The sequence below is a fragment of the Piliocolobus tephrosceles genome, chromosome 1 (genome assembly GCF_002776525.5).
Source record: "Piliocolobus tephrosceles isolate RC106 chromosome 1, ASM277652v3, whole genome shotgun sequence".
Classification (NCBI taxonomy): Eukaryota; Metazoa; Chordata; class Mammalia; order Primates; family Cercopithecidae; genus Piliocolobus; species Piliocolobus tephrosceles.
The window spans coordinates 216,055,451-216,080,274 of NC_045434.1; the positions used below are offsets into that span (position 1 = coordinate 216,055,451).

Consider the following 24,824-nt stretch of genomic DNA (forward strand, 5'->3'; position numbering starts at 1 on the left):
ACGTGTTTAGTGCAGACACAACCATCCATTAAAAAAAAAAGTGTTTTCAGCCCAAGTCTGGTTGAATTCATAGATGGAGAAACCAGGGATCTACTCTGTACTCTGATTTTTAAGTTACTTAAAAGTACAATAGTAATACATAATGAACATGGTCTTTTGGAATTTTCTGAGCTATCTGAGAATATTCCGGTACCAAAACTTAATAGTTGATTTCTCTGGGACAAACTGCATCGTTGAGTATTTTCCTGGTTTTCAGAGAGGTGATGCATTTGATGGTTTTAATGTTTTTGTTTTTTCAGTGTTTGAGTTTTGTGCCTACCAGCTTGTTCTCAAGATTTCTGTTTACCACCAGTGTGTACATTAATAATCCCATCTTATATAAACGGCACTGAAATGTACAGTATCCCTTATACTAGAATCCCTTGTGGTGGTGGGTGGCATGCAGGCTTTTCCTGTCAGAGTCGGTTTAGAATGAATTTCCAATTTCATTTGATAAAGTTGAGTGCATTCAAGGCATAGGACACACAATTTCAAAAAACTAAACAGAGGGTCATAATAAAGGGTCGTTTAAAGCAACCCATTCCCGGCCGGGCGTGGTGGCGCACGCCTCTAATCCCAGCACTTTGGGAGGCTGAGGTGGGCGGATCACAAGGTCAGGAGATCGAGACCATCCTGGCTAACACAGTGAAACCCCGTCTCTACTAAAAATACAAAAAATTAGCTGGGCGTAGTGGCGGGCGCCTGTAGTCCCAGCTACTCGGGAGGCTGAGGCAGGAGAATGGCGTGAACCTGGGAGGCGGAGCTTACAGTGAGTCGAGATTGTGCCACTGCACTCCAGCCTGGGCAACAGAGTGAGACTCCGTCTCAAAAAAAAAAAAAAAAAAAAGCAACCCATTCCTTGCTTACATCTGGTATCTTTCCTTCTTTGACATACACTCTTTGACATAGTTATATTTTAAAAATAAAATACCTATCAACCTTTAAGAAACATAGTTATGAAAAACAGAGGACCTTAGATTATAAATTGGGTATATTTTGTAATTAAGTGTAAACATGATTAGAGTTATCTCTCAGTATCCATGGGAGACTGGTTCCAGATGCTCAAGTCCCTTATATAAAATGGTGGTATTTGCTGTAATGTACGCACATCCTCCCGTGTACTTTAAATCATCTTTAGGCTACTTACAATACCTAATACAGTGCAAATGCTATGTAAATCGTTGTGGTACTGTTTAGGGAATAATGACAAGAAAAAAAGAGTCTGTACGTGTTCAGTGCAGATACAACCATCCATTTTTTAAAAAATGTTTTCAGTCCAAGGCTGGTTGAATTCATGGATGCAGAACCCTTGGATCTACTCTGTACTCTGATTTTTGATTAAGTTACTTAGAAGTACAATAGTAATACATAATAAACATAGTTTGCCCATGTCTGTAGAAATGCCTGAACAGAGAATGAACCTGTATAGCTAGCTTTCAGGAAAAATATGGCTACCTTCTCTGGAAAGAAATTTTCATGTGTTTAAATTACAATACAGGCCAGGCAAGGTGGCTCATGCCTGTAATCCTAGCACTTTAGAAGGCTGAGGCAGGAGGATCACTTGAGCTCAGGAGTTCAAGACCACCCTGGGCAACATAGCAAGACCCCATCTCTACTAAAAATAAAACAAATTAGCTATGCGCGGTGGTGTGCACCTTTAGTCCCCGCTACTCAAGAGGCTGAGGCAAGAGGATTGGTTGAGCCCGGGAGATTGAGGCTGCAGTGAGCTGTGATTACGCCAGTGCACTCCAGCCTGGGCCAAAGAGCGAGACTTTGTCTCAAAAATAAATAAGTAAATAAAGATATAGTTATGGCACTGGAAAAGAGCAGCTAGTTATGTTTTGAAGACCTTCTAATCAAATTAATTATAAACTCTGATGGGCTGATCCTGTTGTCAGGCTTTTGGGCTGGATCAATCGTGGACGCCGTCTGTGGGCTTTGGTTTTACTTCCCTGGTTGCCCTCATTTCATGAGGCATTTGGAGGAGATTTTAAAACCAGTCTGCCACTGCCTCTGCTTGCCCAGAATGCTTCTTAAACTGATTTTTTTGCCGGGGTTCCTTGAGCTTCTTAGATCTCTAGATTTATAGTTTTCATCACATTTGGAAAAATTGTGGTCATTATTTCTTCACATATTTCTTCTTTCTCTCTCGTCCTCTCATTCAGGCCCCCAATTACAAGTTTATCAGGCTGCCAGAAGTTGTCGCACAGCTCACTGATACTCTGTTCACTTTTATTTATAACCTTCTTTCGCTGCGTGTTTCATTTTAGATAGTTTCTATTGCTGTATCTTCAAGTTCACTTCAAGTTCTTTTCTTCCGGAGTGTTTGATCTGCCATTTATCCCATTCAGTATACCTTTCATCTCAGATATTATAGTTTTAATTGCTAGAAGTTCTGTCTGGGCTTGTTTTATATCTTCCGTGTGTTGACTTAACATGTTCAATGTTTCCTCTGGCTTTTTGAACTTAAGAAATACAGTTATAACTACTTTAATATCCTGGTTTGCTAATTCTGATATCTTTGTCAGTTCAGGATCAGTTTTGATTGATAGATTTTCCTGTTTGGGTTCTGTTTTCCTGCCTCTTTGGATGTCTGATAGCTTTTGATGGACTCCAGATATTGAGAATTTTCTCATATTGGATACTAATATTTTTGTATCTGATAAATATTCTTTTTTTTTTTTTTTGAGACGGAGTCTCGCTGTGTCACCCAGGCTGGAGTGCAGTGGCCGGATCTCAGCTCACTGCAAGCTCCGCCTCCCAGGTTCCCGCCATTCTCCTGCCTCAGCCTCCGGAGTAGCTGGAACTACAGGCGCCGCCACCTCGCCCGGCTAGTTTTTTGTGTTTTTTTAGTAGAGACGGGGTTTCACCGTGTTAGCCAGGATGGTCTCGATTTCCTGACCTCGTGATCTGCCCGACTCGGCCTCCCAAAGTGCTGGGATTACAGGCTTAAGCCACCGCACCCGGCCCTGATAAATATTCTTAAGCTTTGAAAATTGTTAGATCCTTTTGGGTCTTGCTTAAAATCTTAAAAGATTTGTTAGGTGAGATCAGATCAGCATTTCGTCTAGGGCTGATTATTTCTCACTGAGATGACAGGTGCCCTCCGAGGGGTCTGCCCGGTGTCCCATGAAGAATGAGGATTACCAGATGGCTGGAGGGAGCAGCGCTATGTCTGCCTGCCCTGTGAAGACCAGGCCCTGTTCCCTGTAATCCTCTCCGGTGGTTCTTTCTCTTTTGGCCTTAGGCAGTTTCCTGATCTGCACTCTACTGAATGCTAGGATGGGACCCTCTGTGCATGGCTGGCGTTCTCTCTGTGTGCTGCTCATCCTGTCGGGGGCAACCTCACTGAACACAGTAAGCTGGGGGCAGGGTAGGCCTTCCCTCTTCTGTTTCCCAGCCCTCGGGATCACTCTCCTTTGTTGCCTGAAGTCCGCTGTCTTGAAAACCACTGTGTTACGTACTTTGTGTTTAAAAGAAAATGTATTTTAGATGGGAGGGTCAGTCTGATCGCTGTTACTCTTCTTGGCCAGAAGTAGAAGTCCTGGACTGTTGTTAATGGTTTCTTGGCTGCTGAAATCATCCCCACCAGGACCGATCAGCCAGGGGTTTGGAAGTGTTTCCTAGCTGCATGTGCTACTTGTGATTCACTCACCATGCTGCTGTTTTCCGGACTTTTGAGTCTTGGCTCTTGCTCTCCGCCTGCTGTGTCTTTCTCCCATGAGCTGCATTTATTTTCTTTTAGGATATATTCCAGGGTTTTTGTTTTGTTTTGTGTTTAGAGATAAATTCTCACTTCATTGCTTTGGCTGGAGTGCATGACATAATCACAGCTTACTGGAACCTTGAACTCCTGAGCTCAAGCAATCCACCTGCCTCAGCCTCCCAAGTAGCTGGGACTACAGGCATTGCCACCATACCTGGCTCAGTTTTTTGTTTTGTAGAGATAAGGTCTTGCTATGTTGTACAGGCTGGTCTTGAACTCCTGGCCTCAAGCAGTCCTCCCGCCTTAGCCTCCCAAAATGCTGGGGTTATTTTTTAATTAAAAAAAATACATAGTCAGGAATAGTCAAGGCAATTTTGAAGAGGGAGGGAGGCTTCACCTTTCTTAGTTTTCAGGCTTACCGTAATGTTCTAATTTCTAGAACAAGTATAGCATTGATACAGAGGGAGATAAATAGATAATGGGACAAAATATAAAGCGTGATATGTGACAACTTGCAGAGAAGGAATATATTAGTTTCTGATTGCTGCTACAACAAATTAGTGACATTGCAACAGGAGCTTATTATCCTAAAATTCTGGAGGTCAGAAGTCCAAAGTGGGTTCTGCAGTCTTAAATTGAGGGCTCAGTGGGGCTGTGCTCCTTCTGGAGGCTCCAGGGGAAAACCCATTTCCTCGCGTTTTCCAGCTGCTGGAGGCGGCCTGTGTCCCTTGGCTCCTTCTTCCATCTTCAAAGGCAGCCGTGCAGCACCTTCCAGTCCCACTCAACCCTGACCCTCCTGCCTCCCTGCCTTTCACTTACAAAGACTGTTGTGAATACATTGGACGCTTCCGGATAACCCGGGGTCATCCCCCCATCTCAGGTCAACTGATGAGCACCTTAGTCCCTTGGCGTTGAACACAGCTATAGGTTCTGAGATTAGGACATGAGTATCTCTGGGGTGACAGCAGTTACTCTGCTTAGCGCAAGGAGTACCAGTCAGTAAATGGCGTGGCGTGATCCCTTGCCCACATGGAAAATATAAAATTCAATCCTAATTTCATGTCATGTACAATAATAAATTCCAGATGGCCTAAAAACCAAAACTTCAGAAATGTTAGAATTAGGAGATTAGAAAGAAGATAGATTATAGAAAGCGGTCCTCCAAATCAATAAGAAATAGACAGCAGGAAAGAAAAATGGACAATGCTCAGCAATTGCTGGGCAATCGTTAACGTTTTCGTCATATGAAGAGGGAATTTATAGAGAAGAAACCGGAATAACCAATAACCATAAGCATATGAAAAAGTGCTCAGTATTACTGGTAATCTGAGAAACGCAAAATAAAATGAGAAACCATTTTATTCCCCTCATATTGGAGAAATCTAGCTGTCTAATAGTGCAAAGGTTCATGAGGATGTGGTTAAAGCAGAACTCTTACCACTGTGGGAAGAATGTGATATGTACAGCCACTTTGAAGAGTGATTTTATAATATTTAGTTAATATTCTACAACTCAGAAATGCCATTTCCAGACGCCTGTTAAAGAGAACTACCAGTTCATATGTACAAGGAGACATGGGTGGGCTCGGCTTCACAGCAGCTTCTAAGTTAAAATTTGAAAACAGTCTGCCGGCTTCCCAGTCAGGGAATGGAAAAACTGACTTATTTGGACAGGGAAATGCTGTGTATCAGTTAAATGAATGATAATAGATCTATGCGTATCATGGTGGGTAAACTTTCACAAAGGCATGTTGAATGAACACACGTTCTGAAAGGAAATGAACAATGTGGTAGCATTTAACTTTCAAAACAATTGCATATATTGCTTATGAATGCATATTTACTAATTGAATATCAGAGCAGTTACTTAATGTCCCTGTCCCTGTTTCCTCAGCTGTAAAATGGGATGGATTAAATACTTAAAGTATGAAAAACAAACTTGAGAAATTTTAGAAAAAGACATTGGAGAATATATTTATGGCCTTTGGGTTAGGAAGACCTTCTTTTTTCTTTTTATGGTTCCATTTTTATTATATTATTATACTTTAAGTTCTAGGGTACATGTGCACAACGTGCAGGTTTGTTACGTATGTATACATGTGCCATGTTGGTGTGCTGCACCCATCAACTCGTCATTTACACTAGGTATATCTCCTAATGCTACCCCTCCCCCCTCCCCCAAACCCACAACAGGCCCCGGTGTGTGATGTTCCCCATCCTGTGTCTAAGTGTTCTCATTGTTCAGTTCCCACCTACGAGTGAGAACATGCGGTGTTTGGTTTTCCGTCCTTGCGATAGTTTGCTGAGAATGACGGTTTCCAGCTTCATCCATGTCCCTACAAAGGACATGAACTCATCCTTTTTTATGGCTGCATAGTATTCCATGGTGTATATGTGCCACATTTTCTTAATCCAGTCTATCATTGATGGACGTTTGGGTTGGTTCAAAGTTTTTGCTATTGTGAATAGTGCTGCAGTAAACATACATGTACATGTGTCTTTATAGCAGCATGATTTATAATCCTTTGGTTATATACCCAGTAATGGGATGGCTGGGTCAAATGGTATTTCTAGTTCTAGATCCTTGAGGAATCGCCACACTGTCTTCCACAGTGGTTGAACTAGTTTATAGTCCCACCAACAGTGTAAAAGTGTTCCTATTTCTCCACATCCTCTCCAGCATCTGTTTCCTGACTTTTTAATGATCACCATTCTAACTGGTGTGAGATGGTATCTCATTGTGGTTTTGATTTGCATTTCTCTGACGGCCAGTGATGATGAGCATTTTTTCATGTGTCTGTTGGCTGCATAAATGTCTTCTTTTGAGAAGTGTCTGTTCATATCCTTTGCCCACTTTTTGATGGGGTTGTTTGATTTTTTCTCGTAAATTTAAGTTCTTTGTAGATTCTGGATATTAGCCCTTTGTCAGATGGGTAGATTGCAAAAATTTTCTCCCATTCTGTAGGTTGCCTGTTCACTATGATGGTAGTTTCTTTTGCTGTGCAGAAGCTCTTTAGTTTAATTAGATCCCATTTGTCAATTTTGGCTTTTGTTGCCATTGCTTTTGGTGTTTTAGACATGAAGTCCTTGCCCATGCCTATGTCCTGAATGGTATTGCCTAGGTTTTCATTTAGGGGTTTTATGGTTTTTGGTCTAACATTTAAGTCTTTAATCATTCTTGAATTAATTTTATTATACTGTGTAAGGAAGGGATCCAGTTTCAGCTTTCTATATATGACTAGCCAGTTTTCCTAGCACCATTTGTTAAATAGGAAATCCTTTCCCCGTTTCTTGTTTTTGTCAGGTTTGTCAAAGATCGATCAGATGATTGTAGATGTGTGGTATTATTTCTGAGGGATGTGTTCTGTTCCATTGGTCTATATCTCTGTTTTGGTACCAGTACTATGCTGTTTTGGTTACTGTAGCCTTTTAGTATAGTTTGAAGTCAGGTAGCATGACCCATCTCATGTGTAGAGACACACATAGCCTCAAAATAAAGGGATGGAGGAAGATCTACCAAGCAAATGGAAAACAAAAAAAAAAGCAGGGGTTGCAATCCTAGTCTCTGATAAAACAGACTTTAAACCAGCAAAGATCAAAAGAGACAAAGAAGGCCATTACATATTGGTAAAGGGATCAATTCAACAAGAAGAGCTAACTATCCTAAATATATATGCACCCAATACAGGAGCACTCAGATTCATAAAGCAAGTCCTTAGAGACCTACAAGGAAGGCCTTCTTAAGCAAGATAGACAAAGCATAAACCAAAAAGAGAAGATTGAGAAATAAGATTACATTAAAATATAAAACTTTTGTGTGAGAAAAGACTCTGTAAACAAAGTTAGAAGACAGACCTCAGACCGAAAGATATTTGCAATACGTATGACCATTAAAAATTAATGAAGGAAGTAAGATGAGAAGATTAGAAAGATTACAGAAAGAGCTCCTCCAAATCAATAAGAAGCAGATAAACAACAGAAAAGAAAAATGGGCAAAGGATAGCAAAGGATTGTGGAGAGGATGAAATGAGTAAAGATACGTCTAGGTGCTCGGGCCTGCCTGGCATGGAGCAGATGCCCAGCGATTGCTGGGTGATTAATAACATTGTCCCTCTGCCACTGCCATTGTGGTTCTTCTGGTTGGCAGCATTGAGGGAAGCGACCACATGTACGTACCCCTTCAACTACTGGTTCAATTAACACTGGCCCAAAATCTTACGGAGGAAGGGGGCCACCAGGGCAGGAGCAGCTGCAGCACATCTCCACGGAGCTGCTCTGGATCCCAGAGTCTTTGATGGGTAAAAACAGCTATCCCTGGATGGGCGCAGTGGCTCACACCTATAATCCCAGCACGTTGGGAGGCTGAGGTGGGAGGATGGCTTGAGGCCAAGAGTTTGAGAGCAGCCTGGGCAACATAGTAAGACCCTGACTCTACAAAAAACTTAAGGCCGGGCACAGTGGCTCATGCCTGTAATCCCAGCACTTTGGGAGGCTGCGGTGGGTATATCACCGAGGTCAGGAGATTGAAACCATCCTGGCTAACACGTTGAAACCCTATCTCTACTGAAAATACAAAAAATTAGCTGGACGTGGTGGCACGTGCCTGTAGTCCCAGCTACTCGGGAGGCTGAGGCAGGAGAATCTCTTGAACCTGGGAGGTAGGCGTTGCAGTGAGCCGAGATCGCACCACTGCACTCCAGCCTGGGCGATAGAGTGAGACTCTGTAGATAGATAGATAGATAGATAGATGTGTGCAGTAGCTGGGTGTGGTAGCATGTGCCTGTAGTCTCAGCTACTTGGGAGGCTGAGGCAGGAGGATTGCTTGAACCCAGGAGTTTGAGGCTGCAGTGAGCTATGATCACATCACTGAACTGTGGCCTGGGCATCAGAGCCAGACTTTGTCTCTAAAAAACAAAAACAAAAACAAAAACAAAAACCCCACAAACAGACAAACAAACACAGCTGGTCCTGACTGCATCCAGGAAAGTAGATTCTGGGTAGGCCCAGAAAGCTCAGTGTTGGCTACGCTTCTACCATTTTATATTAGCCATTCTGCAAGCACTTTAGGGCATGTTGACTCAGATAGGGCTTGTTCAGGTGGTTCTCCTTTTCTCCTACCCCACACTCCATTCAGCAAAGACTTGTGGAGAGTCTGTGATGTGCCAGGTACTTGGTTAGGCTCCTGTCCCAGTGGAGCTTTAAAAACAGACAACAAACTACCAAAACATTAGGTAGCAAGAAGAATCACATGCTATCTGCTGTGGGATGTTAGTGAGGGGAGCTGTGTGTGGGGACAGGGCACTGTGGGAACACTCTGTACCTTCTGCTCAGTACTGCTGAGAATCTAAAAAACTGTTCAAAAAAAGTATTAAAAAAGAGAGAATGACTTGTGGGGAGTTTTTACAGTTATGTCCATCTTGATGTGATTAACTTGTGTTTGGGATTTCTGTTTCTATAATGGAGGCCCAATTATAGAAGAGGTCAGCAAACTTTTTCTGTAAAGTCTAAATAGCAAATATTTTAGGCTTTGTGGGCCAGATGGTCTCCGTCACGGCTACTCATCTCTGCTGGTATATATAGGTCATATGTTAATGAATGAACGTGGCTGTGTTCTAATAAAACTTTATTGATACACACAGATTGTGAGCCGAATCACCCCGTGGACCATAGTTTGCAGACTCCTGATCTGTAGCTTTTTCTTGTCATGTCATAATCAGGAGGAAGCTGTCCATCTTTTTCTGGGCTTTAAAATAGTTTAAACAAAAGGCAAGACCTGTTTCTTGAAGGTCTGATAAAACTCTGTGAAACCACTGAAGGGATTTTTGACAACCAATTACATTTCTTTTCATGGTTATTGATCTATTTATGTTTTCTACCTCATCTTGTGTTAACTTTTGGGATACACATCCTCTAAAACAAATGGCCAATTTCCTTTAATTTACAAGGATGCTGGATAAAGTTTGTAACTAATTTAAACATTCAGTATGCGCCTGTGATTAGATTTCTTCCTTCGCTTTCTATCTTGGGAGGACTCTTCCTTTTTCGGTCAGGCTTATGAGAGGTTTATATATTTCATTAGTCTCTTCAAAGAATCAGCTGTTACTTTTACTTATTGGTTCTCTTGTTTTTAAGTTATTAATTTTTCTTTAATCTGAATTTAATTCTATATTTTATCTTTATTAACTTCACCCACTTTGGAAAAGTGGAATTCTTAGCTTATTTTCTCATTGTGTTTAGTAATAAAATCATTTAAGATTCTGCAATTTTCTTCCAAGTACATCTTTTACCCCATTTCACAGGTTTTGATTTGGAGTGTTGTTTCCTACATTGTTGAGTTCCATTTTTATTTCCTTTTTACCTACAACTTGAATATGTCTTTAAATATTCCCGCATATAAAAAGGCATGTGTTAAACTTTCCTAGCCCTCTCTTATGGAAACCTGTACTCATCTGTAAAGCCCTGCAGAGGGTTCTGGTCCATGGCAGAGCTTTGTTTTCAGCATCCCGCAGCCCTTTGCAGATATCACCTTTTATTTTATATCCTTGTGTATTGTCTGATTCCTTCCTTCCCTGCCACTGTTCTTAGAGGGTATTAGTCGAATTTGCTATGGTAACAAATAATCTCCAGATCTCGGTAGCTTAAAATAAAAAGATTTATTTCTCACCCTTGCTGTGTGCGCATTGCAGTTGGTGGTGGCTCTGTTCATCCTGGTCCCAAAGGGTGTTCGCCGTCTTGAATATTGTTGGGTTGCGCCAGCAGGAAAGGGAGGCCTTGGGCGGATCTTGTACCATTAGTTACTGCTCTGGCCCGGAAATGGCACATGTCTCTTTTCCTTCTCCCTGGTTAGAAGTAGCCACGTGGCCTCCCAAGTCACAAGGGGACTGGGAACTGACTCATCTTATGCCTGGAAGGTAAAGAGGTGGGGATAGTTGGTGCATTTATTTGCTCCACACTGGAGAGTCTATCATTGAAGCAGCTCATGGTGGGAACTGTTTCATTCATCTGTACATTGCCTGATGAGTCCTGGCCCACAGTAAAACATTCAGTACATATTTGTAGAGTGAATGAATTAACCAAAACCCTTTAATATACAAGGGAGAGAAACCTGACTCAAAATAGCTTCAACAAAAGAGAATGTATTGGCTCATGTGTCAGAAAAGCCTAGAGGTAGAGCTGATGTTAGGCATGGCTGGATCCCGGCACTCAAAGGATGCCATTAAGACTCCATCTGTTCATCTCTCTCCCCCATGCCCCTACCCCTCCCCTTTAAGCTCCTTTCTTCATTGTTGGCTTCTTTCCAGGTAGAGCTGCTCCACACGGTGAGCCCAGGAGCTCCTAGGTAATCCTGGACCTAGGAATCCCAACAGAAAGGCCCTGACTGAGTCAGTTGTTCCAGTGGGAGTCCTCCTGTCTTTACCGTGTAACCCCTGATGGGGATGGGGGTGGGGACAGTTGGTCTTGGTCACACACCTTTCTTGGTACGGGGGTTGGGCCCACCCTTGACTGTATGGTTAAGGGCTGGGAGGGTGATTCCCTAAAGGAAAACCACCAGAAGAGAGTATGGATTCAGGGTGGGTGAAACTGGCAGATCATGGCTGCCCCTGGGTTGGGGCTCCTGGTCTCCCCATCCCAGCTTTGCATTTTGCCGTCAGCGAATGCATAGACTTGAGTAGTTCCTGCCACTCTTTCCCACTCTTTCTTTTGTTTGAGAAGGACAAAGACGGGTGAGAAGCAGCCTGTCCTCCTTCTAGAAGCCTGCTGTGCTTTTAGTAGAGATGGGGTTTCGCCATGTTGGCCAGGCTGCTCTTGAACTCCCGACCTCAGGTGATCCACCCACCTCGGCCCCTGGGTGCTGGAATTACAGGCATGAGCCACCACACCCAGCCTAGCTTGACTTCTTAAGATGCAGAGCTGTTGGGAACAATGCTTTGAGTTCCTCACCAGAAGATTTACTGTCATATCCTTGGCAGAGAGGAGTATGCCTTGGTTATTGGAAGGCCCAGGAGTCGAACGGTGGTGCAAATGAGCTGTAGCAGCATAATCTACTTCTCAGTCGCTGTTTGGGGACCAGCAAATCTACATGGATGGACCCTGATTTCACTGGGTTTATTTAATTTGGATTTATGGCTGCATTCATGTCACATTAAATGATTACCTTCAGCCCAGGTTCCAAGCATCAGAAGATATTGCCTCTCAAAACCCAGTATAAGAGACTTTTAAATATCCACTAGTGTTTAACTTATGATGGAAACTTTTCATATTTCAGTATTTCACCAACTTATATGGTTCCTTTGGAGATCTTAATGATATGCGGCTGTCACTTTAAGTGAGGTACTTTGGCTCTCGGTTATGAATAATCCCTTTTTATTTTCTCTGTAACATTGCAAGGGAGCAAAGGTTCATTCATCTTTTACCATGGAAGAGTTGCATTGAGCCGCTAGAGGGCACCCAGTCTTTATTTTTTTGTAACTTGGAATTTCCCTGACCCATATTTTGCTTTTGAACTTTCTTCTGGTGGTGTCAGAATTTTGGTTTGTTTGCTTAATAGATTTGCAAACAGCCATGTAGAAGGGATCATTGCAAACATGTAATTGTGGTGTTGCCCAGGACACGTGGAGTTAGATTCCTGCCCGGTGGTGCCTGCTGTGCTGCTAGCTGGTCTGGAACATCCTCTCCCACAGGTAGCGTCTCCCTTGCCCTGGGTCAGGGTGGTTCAGTCAATTACATGGTGGTGGGGGAGAGTCTAAGGCCACGGAAGAGCTTTTTGGCCACCCTCTAACCAAGGAATGGAAGTTTGTGTGCAGGTGGTAAGGGTGCATTTTGCTGGAGAATTAGTGGGAGCGTGGGTCAGAGCAAGGCTTTGATAAGGGAGGTGACGCTTCTGAAACTGATCCTGGAGGTGACCCCAGCTCAGGACTCTGGCGAGTCATGGAACCCCCCCTGTTCCTGGGCTGCCTGCGATCTGGACTCCTGCAACACAGAGTCCTGTGCTCACTCATCATCCAGTTGTCCCTTGATCTCTGCTTAGGTTTTGCTCATTTTCCGATTCCTGTTTTCAAACTCGTAGGAAGAATGAGTTTTTAGCTACAGACAGTTAGGAATAAAGGCCGTTCAGGTGGGTCTGCCGTGTGACTTCTGAGTGTCTAGCGTACCGCTGGATACGGACTCTCCTTTATTTTCACGGCCTGATGATAGGAAGCTGCTTGTTGCAACCCTTCTTGAAACCCCAGAGACTGCATCTTTACTAGCGATGGTCCTTCCTTTTCCCCTGCCTTTCGGGGCCATCTGTTTAGCCCTGTTCATAGCAGGGCCACACTCTACCCGCAAGAGCCAAGGCCCGAGCCTGGCCCATCCCTGCCTTCCGCCAGCTGCCATGAGTTGCTAAGCAACAGCCTCTTCATGTTGCCCCCCCTCCCTCCTCCCTCAGGACTTGTCTCTCCCACAGAATTGCTGACCCCATAGTTAAAGACAGGCAGCTTTGCTCAGCTGGGCAGTTGCTCAGTGAAATGAACATTTTCCTCTGTGAAGACCCCTCATCCAGCCCTCTGCTGACCCCAGTTTGCTCAGTGGCAGGCTGGCAGCACAGCCAGGCCCAGGAGGACAGGTGCGTTTCAGGGCGGAGCGGGGGGTCCACCTGGCTCCTGCTGGGGCAGTCGGGCCACAGGGGACTGGTGCTGTGGGGACCCCGTTCACACCCTGTTCACGTTTCCAGAAAGGACACGTTTGGCCTCCATGCATGTGTCCTGATGTCTCGAGAGGCCCGTTCTCCCTTCAGCCTAGGAAGACACCTCAATGAAGACCACAGCCCCGTCCTCCACTGAGCTGTTTCCTTATCTTCATTTCTTTCTATGGTCCTGTCATAGTACAGGCGTCTGATAAAATGTTTGTTGGAAAATGAATCCGTGGACATGGGAAAGTAGAGGTGGTCAAAACACATCCTTCCTTTCCCCTTGCTTCTAGTTTCACTTTTTAATTGGCAACACTGCATGCATATTGAAAAGTTATGTGGCTTGAGGGGATAGATAGCTGTCCAGTGAAACCCTAGGTCAGGACGTGGACACTGCAGCCCGGCAGCTCCGGGACCCCTTCGTGTAGTCAGTACTTTTTATTTTCTTGAGAGAAGACCTCACTCTGTTGCCCAGGCTGGAGTGCAGTGGCGCAGTCATGGCTCACTGCGGCTTCTACCTTCCAGGCCCAAGCGATCCTCCCGCCTCTGCCTACCGTGTAGCTGGGACCACAGATGCATGCCACCACACCAGGCTTTTTTTGTGTGTGTATGTAGATGAGATTTTGCCATGTTGCTCAGGCTGATCTTGAATTTCTGGACTCAAACACTCCTGCCTTGGCCTCCCAAAGTGCTGGGATTACAGGCACAAGCTACCATGTCTAGCTGGTAGTCAGTACTTTTAATCTGTCTGGTGAGGTGACGCGGGAAGTGAGAGAGGGTTGCTGGTGGGGGGCCGCCTTCTGCCCCAGCCCATCCCTGTTCGTCTCCTGGCCCGCATGGGTGATGAAGAAGTGAAGCCCCGTGCGCTTCCTTTGTGGGGAGCTGCATGCCTGGTGGCCATGGGCTTGGCTGGAGAGCTCCTTCCTCTGTTTTGGGCTATGATTTTAGTGGTATCATTACTCTGGGTAACAATGTTCTTTTCTGTTCTCTGCCTTATGTATAGAATTATCTCCCTGGGGGTGGAGGAAGGAGGAATTCTGAGGAATCTTGTCCTTGTGAGCATGTGTGAGCATTATTTTTCACCATATAACTTTTGCCGTTCAAATCACCCACAATGCTGAGAGCCGTGGGCTTGAGGGCGTGACCCTCTCTCTTGTGTGTAGATGTGTGTGGGTTGCGTGCTCTTGCAGGTCCCCCTCCAGGCGAGTGCAGAGGCAGTGTGAAGATGCTCTGTGTGACCAGGTGGGACGTGCGGCCCTCCCAGGGTTGGGGTCGGAGTGCAGGCCCTGCCTTGCCTCCTGAGGCCTGCGTTGTAGTTGAGTGCAGGGCTTTTGAGTTTCTGGAAGCTAAATTGACAGAAGAGTAGACACTTGAGATTTTGTTGACTGAGGTTTTCAGCAAGTGGAGACTGGAGAGTGATAGAGCATCAGGGAAAAGGAATCTTCAGAAAGGTGGCAAAACCTGCCGCGGTGGGAAGTCTAAGTTTTTCTTCATCTCTGGCAATCCATGTGGACCATTTCTGGACCACAGTTGGCTCTGGGGTCCCGGGAAACCAGTGACTTAGTCTCTTCCTGCTCTTCTCAGATCTGGCTCTGGGCCAGAGGTGTGTGCTGGCGACCCCATCTCAGGGCCCCGCTGGCCACGAGCTTCTTGGAGCAGCCAAGGAAGAGCTGAGTCTCTGTGCTTTCTTTTTTTTATTGAGATGGAGTCTAACTCTTTTTGCCCAGACTGGAGTACAGTGGCGTGATCTCTGCACACTGCAACCTCCGCCTCCTGGGTTCAAACAATTCTCCTGCCTTAGCCTCCCGAGTAGCTAGGATTACAGGCAGGCGCCACCATGTCTGGCTAATTTTTGTATTTTTAGTAGAGACGGGGCTTCACCATGTTGGCCAGGCTCTGTGCTCTTCTTCTTAACACCAGGTTATTTCCCTGAAACCAGGGTCCTGTGGTGGCTCAGCCACTGATTCCCCCTCCCAGTGAGGGAGCCCAGGCCTCTGCCACAGGGGTGTGAACGGAGGGGCTCCGTGTTGGGAGAGGCACCTGATTGTGCTGCTTGCCGTGGAGGTCTCAGCTTTCTGCTCTGTGCTGTGTTACTACTTCAGGCTCCGTCAGGGACCTACAGGTGTGTCTTATAATGACTGTTAAACTAAATTTTAATTTACTTTAAGTTTTACGGGTAATGTACAGATACGTTTCCTAGCATGTCTAATGGGCGTGGTTACCACACATTTGCCAGCACACCTGCATACACTGTGGGTTTCTTTCATTTTTCTCTCTAATGTTGTCAACCTGAAACGAGCCACGGGCACGGACTCTCCACAGTGAAGTTGCTTTGGGGCTAGCAGGGTGTTGTAGCCTGGGCTGTGTGTGCAGGGTCAGACTGTAGGTGCCTCCGGGGGCTTGGAGCAAAGGAGAGATTTTAAAACCAAACAGGAGACATTTACGTAAGCTGTCTAGAAACAAAGACCCTTGGGGACAGGGGCTTTTTGTGGGGGTTGGGGGAGCACAGCAAGTCGGTTTGTTGTCAGGCAGGTGTCCCTGATCTGGAGTGCTGTGGTTTGGAGAGACTCCTGCCTTGTTACGGTCCTAGGCACTCGTGTGGGAGGGCCCCTCCTTCATGGCTATGCAAATTAACCTGCTCTAGTCACTTTTGTTTGTTTGTTTTTTATTTTATTGTTTTTGAGGCGGAGTCTGGCTGTCACCTAGGCCGGAGTGCAGTGGCGTGATCTCAGCTCACTGCAAGCTCCGCCTCCGGGGTTCACGCCATTCTCCTGCCTCAGCCTCCCAAGTAGCTGGGACTACAGGTGCCCGCCACCACGCCCGGCTAATTTTTTGTATTTTTAGTAGAGATGGGGTTTCACTGTGTTAGCCAGGATGGTCTTGATCTCCTGACTTCGTGATCCGCCCGTCTCGGCCTCTCAAGTGCTGGGATTATAGGCGTGAGCCACCGTGCCCGGCCTCTAGTCACTTTTTAACTTGCCTCGGCTGCCTTCCCAGGTCCGCACACACTGGCTGGCCTCCTCCTATCCCATTGCTCCCCTGCCCCACGCAGGATCTGCCGGGTTCTGCTGAGGTAGCTTCCATTTGCAGGAGCACCTGGGTGTGTCTGATGATGATTTGCTGTTGTCGCAGCGCTGCCCCAGACAGCCTTGTGCTCGTCCGTCTGCTCACCACAGCTGCTCCTTCCTGTGTCCTGTGCACACGCGTGCTGCTCCCAGTTCAGTTGCTGACCCAGATGCTTGTCAGCTGAGTCCTGTTATGTGGCGGAAGTCAGGCTTCCCAGACTCCACCATGGTTTTTGGAGACTCCTGGGGCCTGGAGTACAGCGGGTGCTCCCTGGTGGCCACGCTGTCCTCTGGGCAGGACTGAGAGTGTAGTTTGGGAAGCACCTTAACCCATAACCACATCGAACATTAAAACAAAGAGATTCAAAACTGAGTTATTTCGTGGCCCTGGTGTATCTCTTCCTGCTGTGCTTCAGTGGATGGATCTGTGTTTGGGGACCTGGGGCTCTGGGCTTCCCACCAGGTGTCTTTTTAAATGGCCACCTTTAATGGCCTTTTTAAATGGCCTTTTAGGTAGGTTTACTCTCTTGGAAGAAAAAATTGCATAAGTCATTATATAAAGAGTTACTTGAAAAAACTTTCCATGCTGTATGCAAATTTGAGACGATGGGGAAATAAAGTACATGTGAGAAGTTCGGATGGGCTTGGAAGGTTTAACTTTTCATCCAGGCTTTCCTCCCCGAGAGGACGCACACAGGCGCAGAGAGCTGGCCCCTGAGTGCCCGCTGTCTCTGCTGAAGATAATGGAGCCATTTCCGGCAATTTGTCCTCATTATCAAAATCAGCCTGCGGAGTTTTCCGAGTTCCCATTTACGGAGGAGCGGAGTGGAACTGCGCTTGCTGCTCTGCTGTCTCATCTTTCAGGCTGTTTCTGGGAGGAGGTGGGCAGGGGGTTGCTGCACGGAGCTCTGAAATGGACTGGAAGAGGCACTCAGAGAAGCTGGGGAGAGGCACCGGCTTTGAGGACAGCTGGGTCCCCGCAGAATCCTCATCCGCGTTGTGCTTTTAGTGAGAAGATATTTCCTGGGGAAGCAGAGCTTGCTAGATCATTTGCTAACTCCCTCCGAGTGCGTGAGCTCATTTATAGAAGGGCAGGTTCCCCTGACCAGAGTCTTTGCGCTCCTTGGAGCCACGTTACTGTGGCTGGTTACAGAGGAGCTGGGCGGGCCAAATGGGCACTGCCCAGGAGGTGGTTGGACTGGGAGCTGTGCCCGCTGGACTGGGCAGTTGGATCCTCTGAGGGTTGAGGGCTCCCTCTGGCCTTGCCCGCACTGCCTTCCACCCACCCACAGGCCCTTAGCAGAGTCTCCACCAGATCCCGCAGCTGGGGAAGCACCTCCTTGGATAGGTTCCGAGAGCTGCTGGGAGAGGCACGGCGGGGATTGGCTCTGATGGTCACGCAGCTCTGGTGTTAGGGCAGTGCTTTCTGGATTTGGTTTCTCCTTGGTCAACAGTGTTTTCCTTGTTGTTTTTGTTTTGTTGGGATTCAGAGCGGAACAGGAAGTGACTGGGCAGTCTCTATCCAGAGTGCCCAGCGTTTGACGTCACAGGCCTCTGTGCTGTGTGCTTGGTCTGTAGGTCCCGTGAGTGCCGGCCCGTGCTGTGAGCTGCAGGAATTCAGGATTCCAGGACATACAGGAGATTTGTTTGCCCAACCTTCATGGCAGCAGAGGCCACAGCAGAGGGAGGGAAGGCGCGCTGCTGGGCCCAAGATGTGGGCCACATGGGGGTGATGGCAGATGGGACAGAGCCATGGGGGAGCCTGATTTCTCCGGAGGTCTGGGTTATCCTGGAAGTCCAATGGGGAGTGGTGGTGTCTGCTGCAGCGGAGAGTCCTGTCACCGTGAAGGAGGCTGTCATGAGCCAGGCCGGGACAGGACATGGGCTGGAGTCTGGGCTCTGGGCCTCAGGGAAGCCAGGCAGATGACTCAGTGCATGGGGCTCCCACCCTGGCCTCTGAGTGGGCGGAGGTGGCCCCGTCAGGATGGGCTTAGGGTCTGGCTTGGTGGTGTCACGGCAGGCAGAGGCAGATGGTGGTGCATGTGAAATACCATAAGAAGCCTGGTGGGTTTCAGAGACTCCAGTGATGCTGGTGCTTCCTCCTGCTGAGGTGCAGGGGCTGAGCGCCCTGGGGCTGCTGGGCCATGAGGTGTCCATGTGGCCTGGGGAGGGGTTGCAGACGCAGCACAAATGCCAGCTAGGGTGAGGCGGGGCTGGGCAGGTACAGGTGGCCCTGAGATGAGGCTGCTGGCTCTGTAAGCAGCCCCTGGATGCTTGGGAGGCAGCCATGGCCTCATAAAGGGCAAAGGCTGTTCTCAGTCCCTGGCTCCAGGGGGACCACATGAAGGGCTGGCCTTGCCTCCCCAGGTGGGCCTCCCAGTGTTACCGGGCCCGCATGGAGAATCCTCAGCAGGACCTGGAGGACAGCTTGTGCTTAGTGGGCGTTTGCGAGGCTGTGAGCCATGTTGGCAGCTCCTGCTCAGGAGCTTCTCAGTTAACAAGATAGCCTGAGTCAGGGAGCTGCAAGACCGGGGCAGCCTCAGACCCCAGCTCTTCCGGGCAAGGAAGATGCAAAGATGACAGGTGAGGAGAAGCGCGTTAGGGAGCTCCAGGCACCCCGTGCTGCGAGACCTCCTGGCCTAGGAAGAACAAGGGATGCATCCCGCGAGGACGAGGCCGGCTGCACCCCCTCTCCTGGCTGCTGGTGCATGCCAAGGCTCTAGACAGACAGTGACGCTTTTGGGTGGCACCGTTGCTGCTGTTGATCCTGAGCAGTAACCAGCAGCCGCCCCGTTACAGACAAGGTGGTAAGGTCTGTGGAGACCTGACTACCTGGGGGTCCAGGGGCCCACCGCCCCCTACACAGGCTGACACATTCCCTCTCCTGCCCCACTGTGCTTCCTTCTAGGCCCGCCAGCGCCAGCACCTCGAGGTGTCGCTGCCCCGCAGGACTCGCCTGTGGGACCAGGGGTAAGTCCAGGCCCCCCACGGCCTCCTTCAGAATTCCAGAGTCAATTACTTGCAAGAAAACCCTCTGTCCCTGCTTAAGCACAGTTGCCCCCTGTGTGCTTCTGTGTGGCTGGGGAGGATTGCTGGCGGCAGCGGGGTGTCCCCTCCTGCCCTGTCTATGCACTCCCAGTGCGGGCTTTTAGTGGGGCTGCTGCTCGAAACCCCTATGTTGCTGTATAGGGCATCTCCACGTCTCCCTGGCGGTTACATCTCATGGTGGCAACTCTTTCAGGACTGGATGGCCTTCTCTTTTTCTGAGAGACACCGAGGTGTGGTCCTCACCCTCTTTGCTCTCCAGACTAACTCCACCAGGAGCGGTGCCTGGCAGCTATTGGCGTCCAGGGCACCCGCCAGGCACCCTTGGCCCTGTAGGCCAAGCAGCCAGTGCTGGTGGAGACCGGCACTGTTCTGAGAACCACGAGCAGCTGGCAGCTGCATGTCCGACGGCGTAGGTCCCCATAACGCTGGGGCTTCCTGGGTGGGAGGAGAGGCTCCTTCCCGCTGGGCCGTTGCCCGCCAGCGGTCTGAGCCGAACTCCTGCTTGGCTGCCATTCTGGAGTCCCGAGACACCCGTGGTGCTCACCTGTGGCTCCAGGCTGGCCTTGGCTGTGTCATTTCGAGTGATGTCAGATGTGGCTTGTTCCTGCTGATGACTTTGTCTGCCAGCATCACCCTCAAAATTGACTTTCTAGAAAAGTTGACTAATTCAGCATCCAAGGCTGTCTCTAGGAAGCAGCTTTAGTGTGTCATCTGCAGCGGGAAGCCGGATCACGAATGAAGAATACTGGATTCCCCTAAAGGCACGAGTCTGTGCACGGCCTCCCGGGCTTCCCTGCTGGCCCAACCTGGCATTTTCCCTGGAGCAGTTTCTATGTGACCCTGAGCGGTCACAATACCTTGCGGGGTCTGAGGAAGCTGGGCAGGCCCCAAAGATCTCTGCTCCCTGAAGATTCTGCTAGGGTCCCCTGGGGATGCTTCACGCACCCCGCCCCCCATTCGTTCCTCAGTGCCTCCTCATACATTGGGGCCTCTCTGCCAGCACCTGGTGTGGGCCAGCCATCATTGCGGGCAGTGAATGTCTCAGGTGCTGGCTGTGTGTCCTGGAGTTAGAGTCCAGGTTTGAGATCTGTGTCTTCAGTAGTGCCTGGGCCCCCAGCCCTCGGCATCAAGGTGGTCATTGCCTTAACAGGGAGGTTTGTTCGATAGGAGTGCAGGCAGCTAGAATCAGCAGGGCCTTGGAGGTGCTCAGTCCAGTGCTGGCAAGGGACAGAGAGGCACGGGCCAGGCTGCCCCTGTAGCTGGAGATGCTTTCTCCTCTCCTGCCTGTTTTCCTTGTTAATAATATTCTTATTCACATACTATGATCTGGGGTAGATCATGGAATCACCTCTCTGTCATTAAATAAAGGAACTTGAGAAGCGGTCCCAGGTTCCAGAGCTGCCCTGGCCGGGAGGCTGCAGGCATCACTGCCTTCCGTGGCTGGATCCAGGGCTGCCCCGTTCCCCGGTGTGGCCAGTGCATGCTGGGAGCTTTGTGGATGGACTGGCAAGTTTCTGAGCCCCTCACCTGTGCTCTCTTTCCTTCCAGTTGTCGATTTCCCAGCTGGCGGCCTCCCCGCAGTCCCCGACTCAGCACTGCTTGGCCAGGCCTACTTCACAGCTGCCCCATGGCTCTCCGGCCTCCCCGTCTCAGGCAGTAAGTGCTGCCCACCTCCCGCCTCGCCTTCTACCAAGGAATGGCTCCACAACTCCTCACTTCGGGTTTTTGTGCTGTGCTGGTCCTCAGTTAGGTGGCAGAGACCTTGCAGGTTCCCTGGGATGTGGGTTGGGCGGGGGGCATTGCTTACTCTGAGGCCTCAGACAGTTGCCACCATTCTGTCTTGGAGACCAAAGAAGAATGTGGCCTGTGAGTTCTTCATGCCACGGCACTTGATTCAGATTGTGATCTACCCACGAAAACAAAGCTGAGCTGCCCCTAGGTCTCTGCATGAAAGTAAAAAGAAGGTGTGGCTGAATCTGTAGACAGAGGCTGAGACAGGCACCCACCACCCCGGGACCCTCCTTGCTGTCAGCAGCTAAAGGAGGTGAGTGGAGGCCCCCATCCTGGCTTCAGGGTGCGCTTCTGGCTAAGATTGGCCTGCGTTGCCAATCTTGGGGAATTCCTGTGGAGTTTGGTTTCCAAAGTCAGCTGATTCACCTGCAAACCGCATCTCTGGTCTTAACTGGAGTTATGTTGAGGAAAAATAGTTTCTTTTAATTCCTTGTTTGAAAACACTTCTAGCACCATGAGTCTCTGCCGCCTTATCTAAAGCATCTCTGGGGCTCGTGTGTTTGTGAAGAGCTTGCCTAGCTTTTTATTACTGGCGCCTGAGACACGGTGTGAGGGTGACCTGGTTTCCTCTGGCCTGGAACGGAAAGCCTGGGAATGAAGCTTGGGAGAGCACATTCCCAACTCCCAAGCCAGCTCCTCGCTGAGAGGCCTGCCTCGGCCTTGGAGGGGAGTGGAGGTGGAATACGAGTGAATGACAGGAAGGTTCAGGGGCTGTGAGGACAAGACTGTCCAAACACACCAGCCAGGGGCTTGGTGCCACGGTTTATCTTGGAGTGTTGAGGAAGCTTCATCTTTCTGTTCTATAAACATATTTTGATGTGAATTTCCCATCTCAGGTGTCAGATGTCTCCCACGGTCCTGACCTGCTCATAAAATTAGGATTCCTTCCTCACTGCTTCTCAACTCACAAATTGGGTTGCCACGTGAAATACAGGATGCCCAGTTAAATTTGGACTTCAGGTAAACAACAAATACTTTTTTGGTATAAGTATGTCCCAAATATTGCAGGGAACATACTTATACTAAAATTATTTGTTGTTTACCTGAAATTCAAGTGTAATTGCACCTTCTGTATTTTTATTTGCTAGAGCTGGCAACCCTCTAGAGGCAATTCATCGATGAATCCCCTTAGATCTGGGCACCGTTGGTTGTTAGGAGTTGGGGTCCTTGGTGGCCTCACTCGAAAGCCCTCGTTTTGTTCAGCAGGAGTTCCCGTTGGAGGGCGGTATCTCCCACCTGGAAGCTGACCTGAGCCAGACCTGCCTGGTCCTGGAAACCTCCATTGCCGAACAGTTACAGGAGCTGCCGTTCACGCCTTTGCATGCCCCTATTGTTGCGGGAACACAGACCAGGAGGTGAGGTGTGGGTCTGGGTGGGGTGGAACCAGGCACGTGCTGTGTCGTCAGACCGTTGGACCTTGTGAACACCAGGCGTTCCGCAGGGAGGTGCATCAGTGGGTGCCCCCTTTCCCGGGAGGCTGCCTGAGGAGTCTCTGTCTCAGCTCTGCAGGGCAGCCCTCGAGAGCCTCCATGGTGCTCCTGCAGTCCTCCGGCTTTCCTGAGATTCTGGATGCCAATAAACAGCCAGCTGAGGCCGTCAACCCTACAGACCCCGTGACGTTTAACCCTCAGATGGAGGAATCGGATTGTCTACAAAGCAACGAGATGGTGCTACAGTTTCTTGCCTTTAGCAGGTAAATGCTTGAATATTCTGTGTTACTCATCTGGCTTTCACATGTCCTGTGTTGAAGAGAAACTTTGCTGAGATTCTGACCTGGCAGAACTGTCTGTGCTCTGGTCGTGGTAGATTCGGGAGTGCCATCTGCTTTATCTTATCTTGGCTGGGACCCACCCATGGCATGCTAAATGCTGGGAAAGCTGCTTTGCCCCATCTTTTGTGGTCCTTCGGTGTGTCGTCCAGGTCTCAGATCTTAGTGTAGCTCCGAAGGCAGCTTCTGTAGCCGGGAGTGTCCTCATACTCTTGAGTGCTGCTGTCTGGCCGGCTTGCTGAGAGCACAGCAAAGCGGTTCCATTGGTGACCGTGGCAGCCTCTTTACTGTTGCCCCAGCAACTAAGGTGCCTGGACCATCCCCTTATGCAAATGCACATCAGACCCCTCAGGTTCTGTGCCATGGATACCCGATTAACCCAGAGCTGTTGTTGGATTCAGAGTGGCCGAGGACTGCCGAGGAACGTCATGGCCAAAGACTGTGTATTTCACCTTCCAGTTCTACCGCTTCCCACCCGCAACAACGCCACGACTGCAGCTGGTCCCGCTGGATGAGGCTGGGGCTGGCCCTGGTGCCCTGACCCACATCCTCGTGCCTGTGAGCAGAGACGGCACCTTTGATGCTGGTGAGTACTCATGTGCGTGGCAAAGGTGAGACATTCTGTGCTGAGTTGTGTGTGTAAATTGTCAGTGTTATGAAAGTGGTACTATGAAAAGTTTAAAACATATACAACATTAGAATAACACGGTGAACCAGTGCAGCAAACCCTCAGCCCCAGCAGCTCTTAGCTACCTCCCAACCCAGCATCCTCCCCCAAGCCAGGGTTGTTTTGAAGCAAATCCCAGACATTACATAATTTCATGTGTGAATATTTGCTTATGTGTATCTAAAAAATTAAGAATTCTTATTGAAAAACATAATTGGTATTTCCCACCTAAAATAATAACTCCTAATATCATCAAGTATCTAGCCAATGTTACAATTTTGCTAGTAACCTCATAACATTTTTTTAAGTTTGTCCAGAAATAAGGTCCATACTGGTCGTGGAGCAGTGTGACTCTTCAGTCTCTGTCTGCAGTTGCTGTCACCGTGCCTGTCTCTGTTGTTTCTTTTTTATGTATTTGTTGAAGAAGCCACATTGTACTGTAGAGCATCCACCGCACAGTCTGGATTTTGTTTTTGTATCCTGGTGGTAACATAAAGGTGTTGTTCTGTCCCCTCTTTACCTGTCAATTGGGAGTTAGATCTAGATGCATTATTAGATGCTTGGTTTTGTTTTTGTTTTTGGCAAGAATTCTTTGTAGCGGGTAATGTTTGTGCCACCTCCTTCACCTCTGCTGCACCCTTGGCGTCTGCTTGCTTCTTTTTATGTTGCACCAGCAGCCATTATGCCCACTGCTGTGTCATTTGTGCAGTAGTGACGTTGTTTCTAGAACACCTCCCTTGTTTGTTAGCTGGGATGCTTCCAAAGCCAGAAACTTCCCGGCATCAACTTTTTGCTTATGTTGAGATGCGGTTTGTATAGGAAAGGCTGGATGATACTTGATTCTTCCCTTTATTTGCCAATTTCTGAAGTAATTACATGATTCCCTGGCATCCTTGAAGGATGGGGACCAATGACTTTTTTTTCTTCCGGTATCATTGTAAACTAATAAATTGAAGCTACATTGAATAGAAACACGTCTGACATATTGGTATTTTTATTGATGGTCAGTTTCCCCATCTTGGTTAATGACACAGCTCATAAGGGACCCAGCTGGGGTCTCAAACACTGCCGCCT

General features: G+C 48.2%; 1 protein-coding gene across 3 annotated transcripts in view; it reads left to right on the forward strand.

Annotated features, from left to right (window-relative positions):
- Positions 1-24,824, forward strand: part of NPHP4 (nephrocystin 4) — a 138,029-nt gene that overhangs the window by 73,389 nt on the left and 39,816 nt on the right. For all 3 annotated transcript variants that reach the window (XM_023215199.2, XM_023215200.2, XM_023215201.1), the window contains 5 exons: positions 19,385-19,446; positions 21,073-21,180; positions 22,519-22,670; positions 22,817-23,008; positions 23,485-23,669. In XM_023215199.2, coding sequence (XP_023070967.1) covers positions 19,385-19,446; positions 21,073-21,180; positions 22,519-22,670; positions 22,817-23,008; positions 23,485-23,669 — 699 coding nt within the window. The remainder of the gene's footprint in view (positions 1-19,384; positions 19,447-21,072; positions 21,181-22,518; positions 22,671-22,816; positions 23,009-23,484; positions 23,670-24,824) is intronic.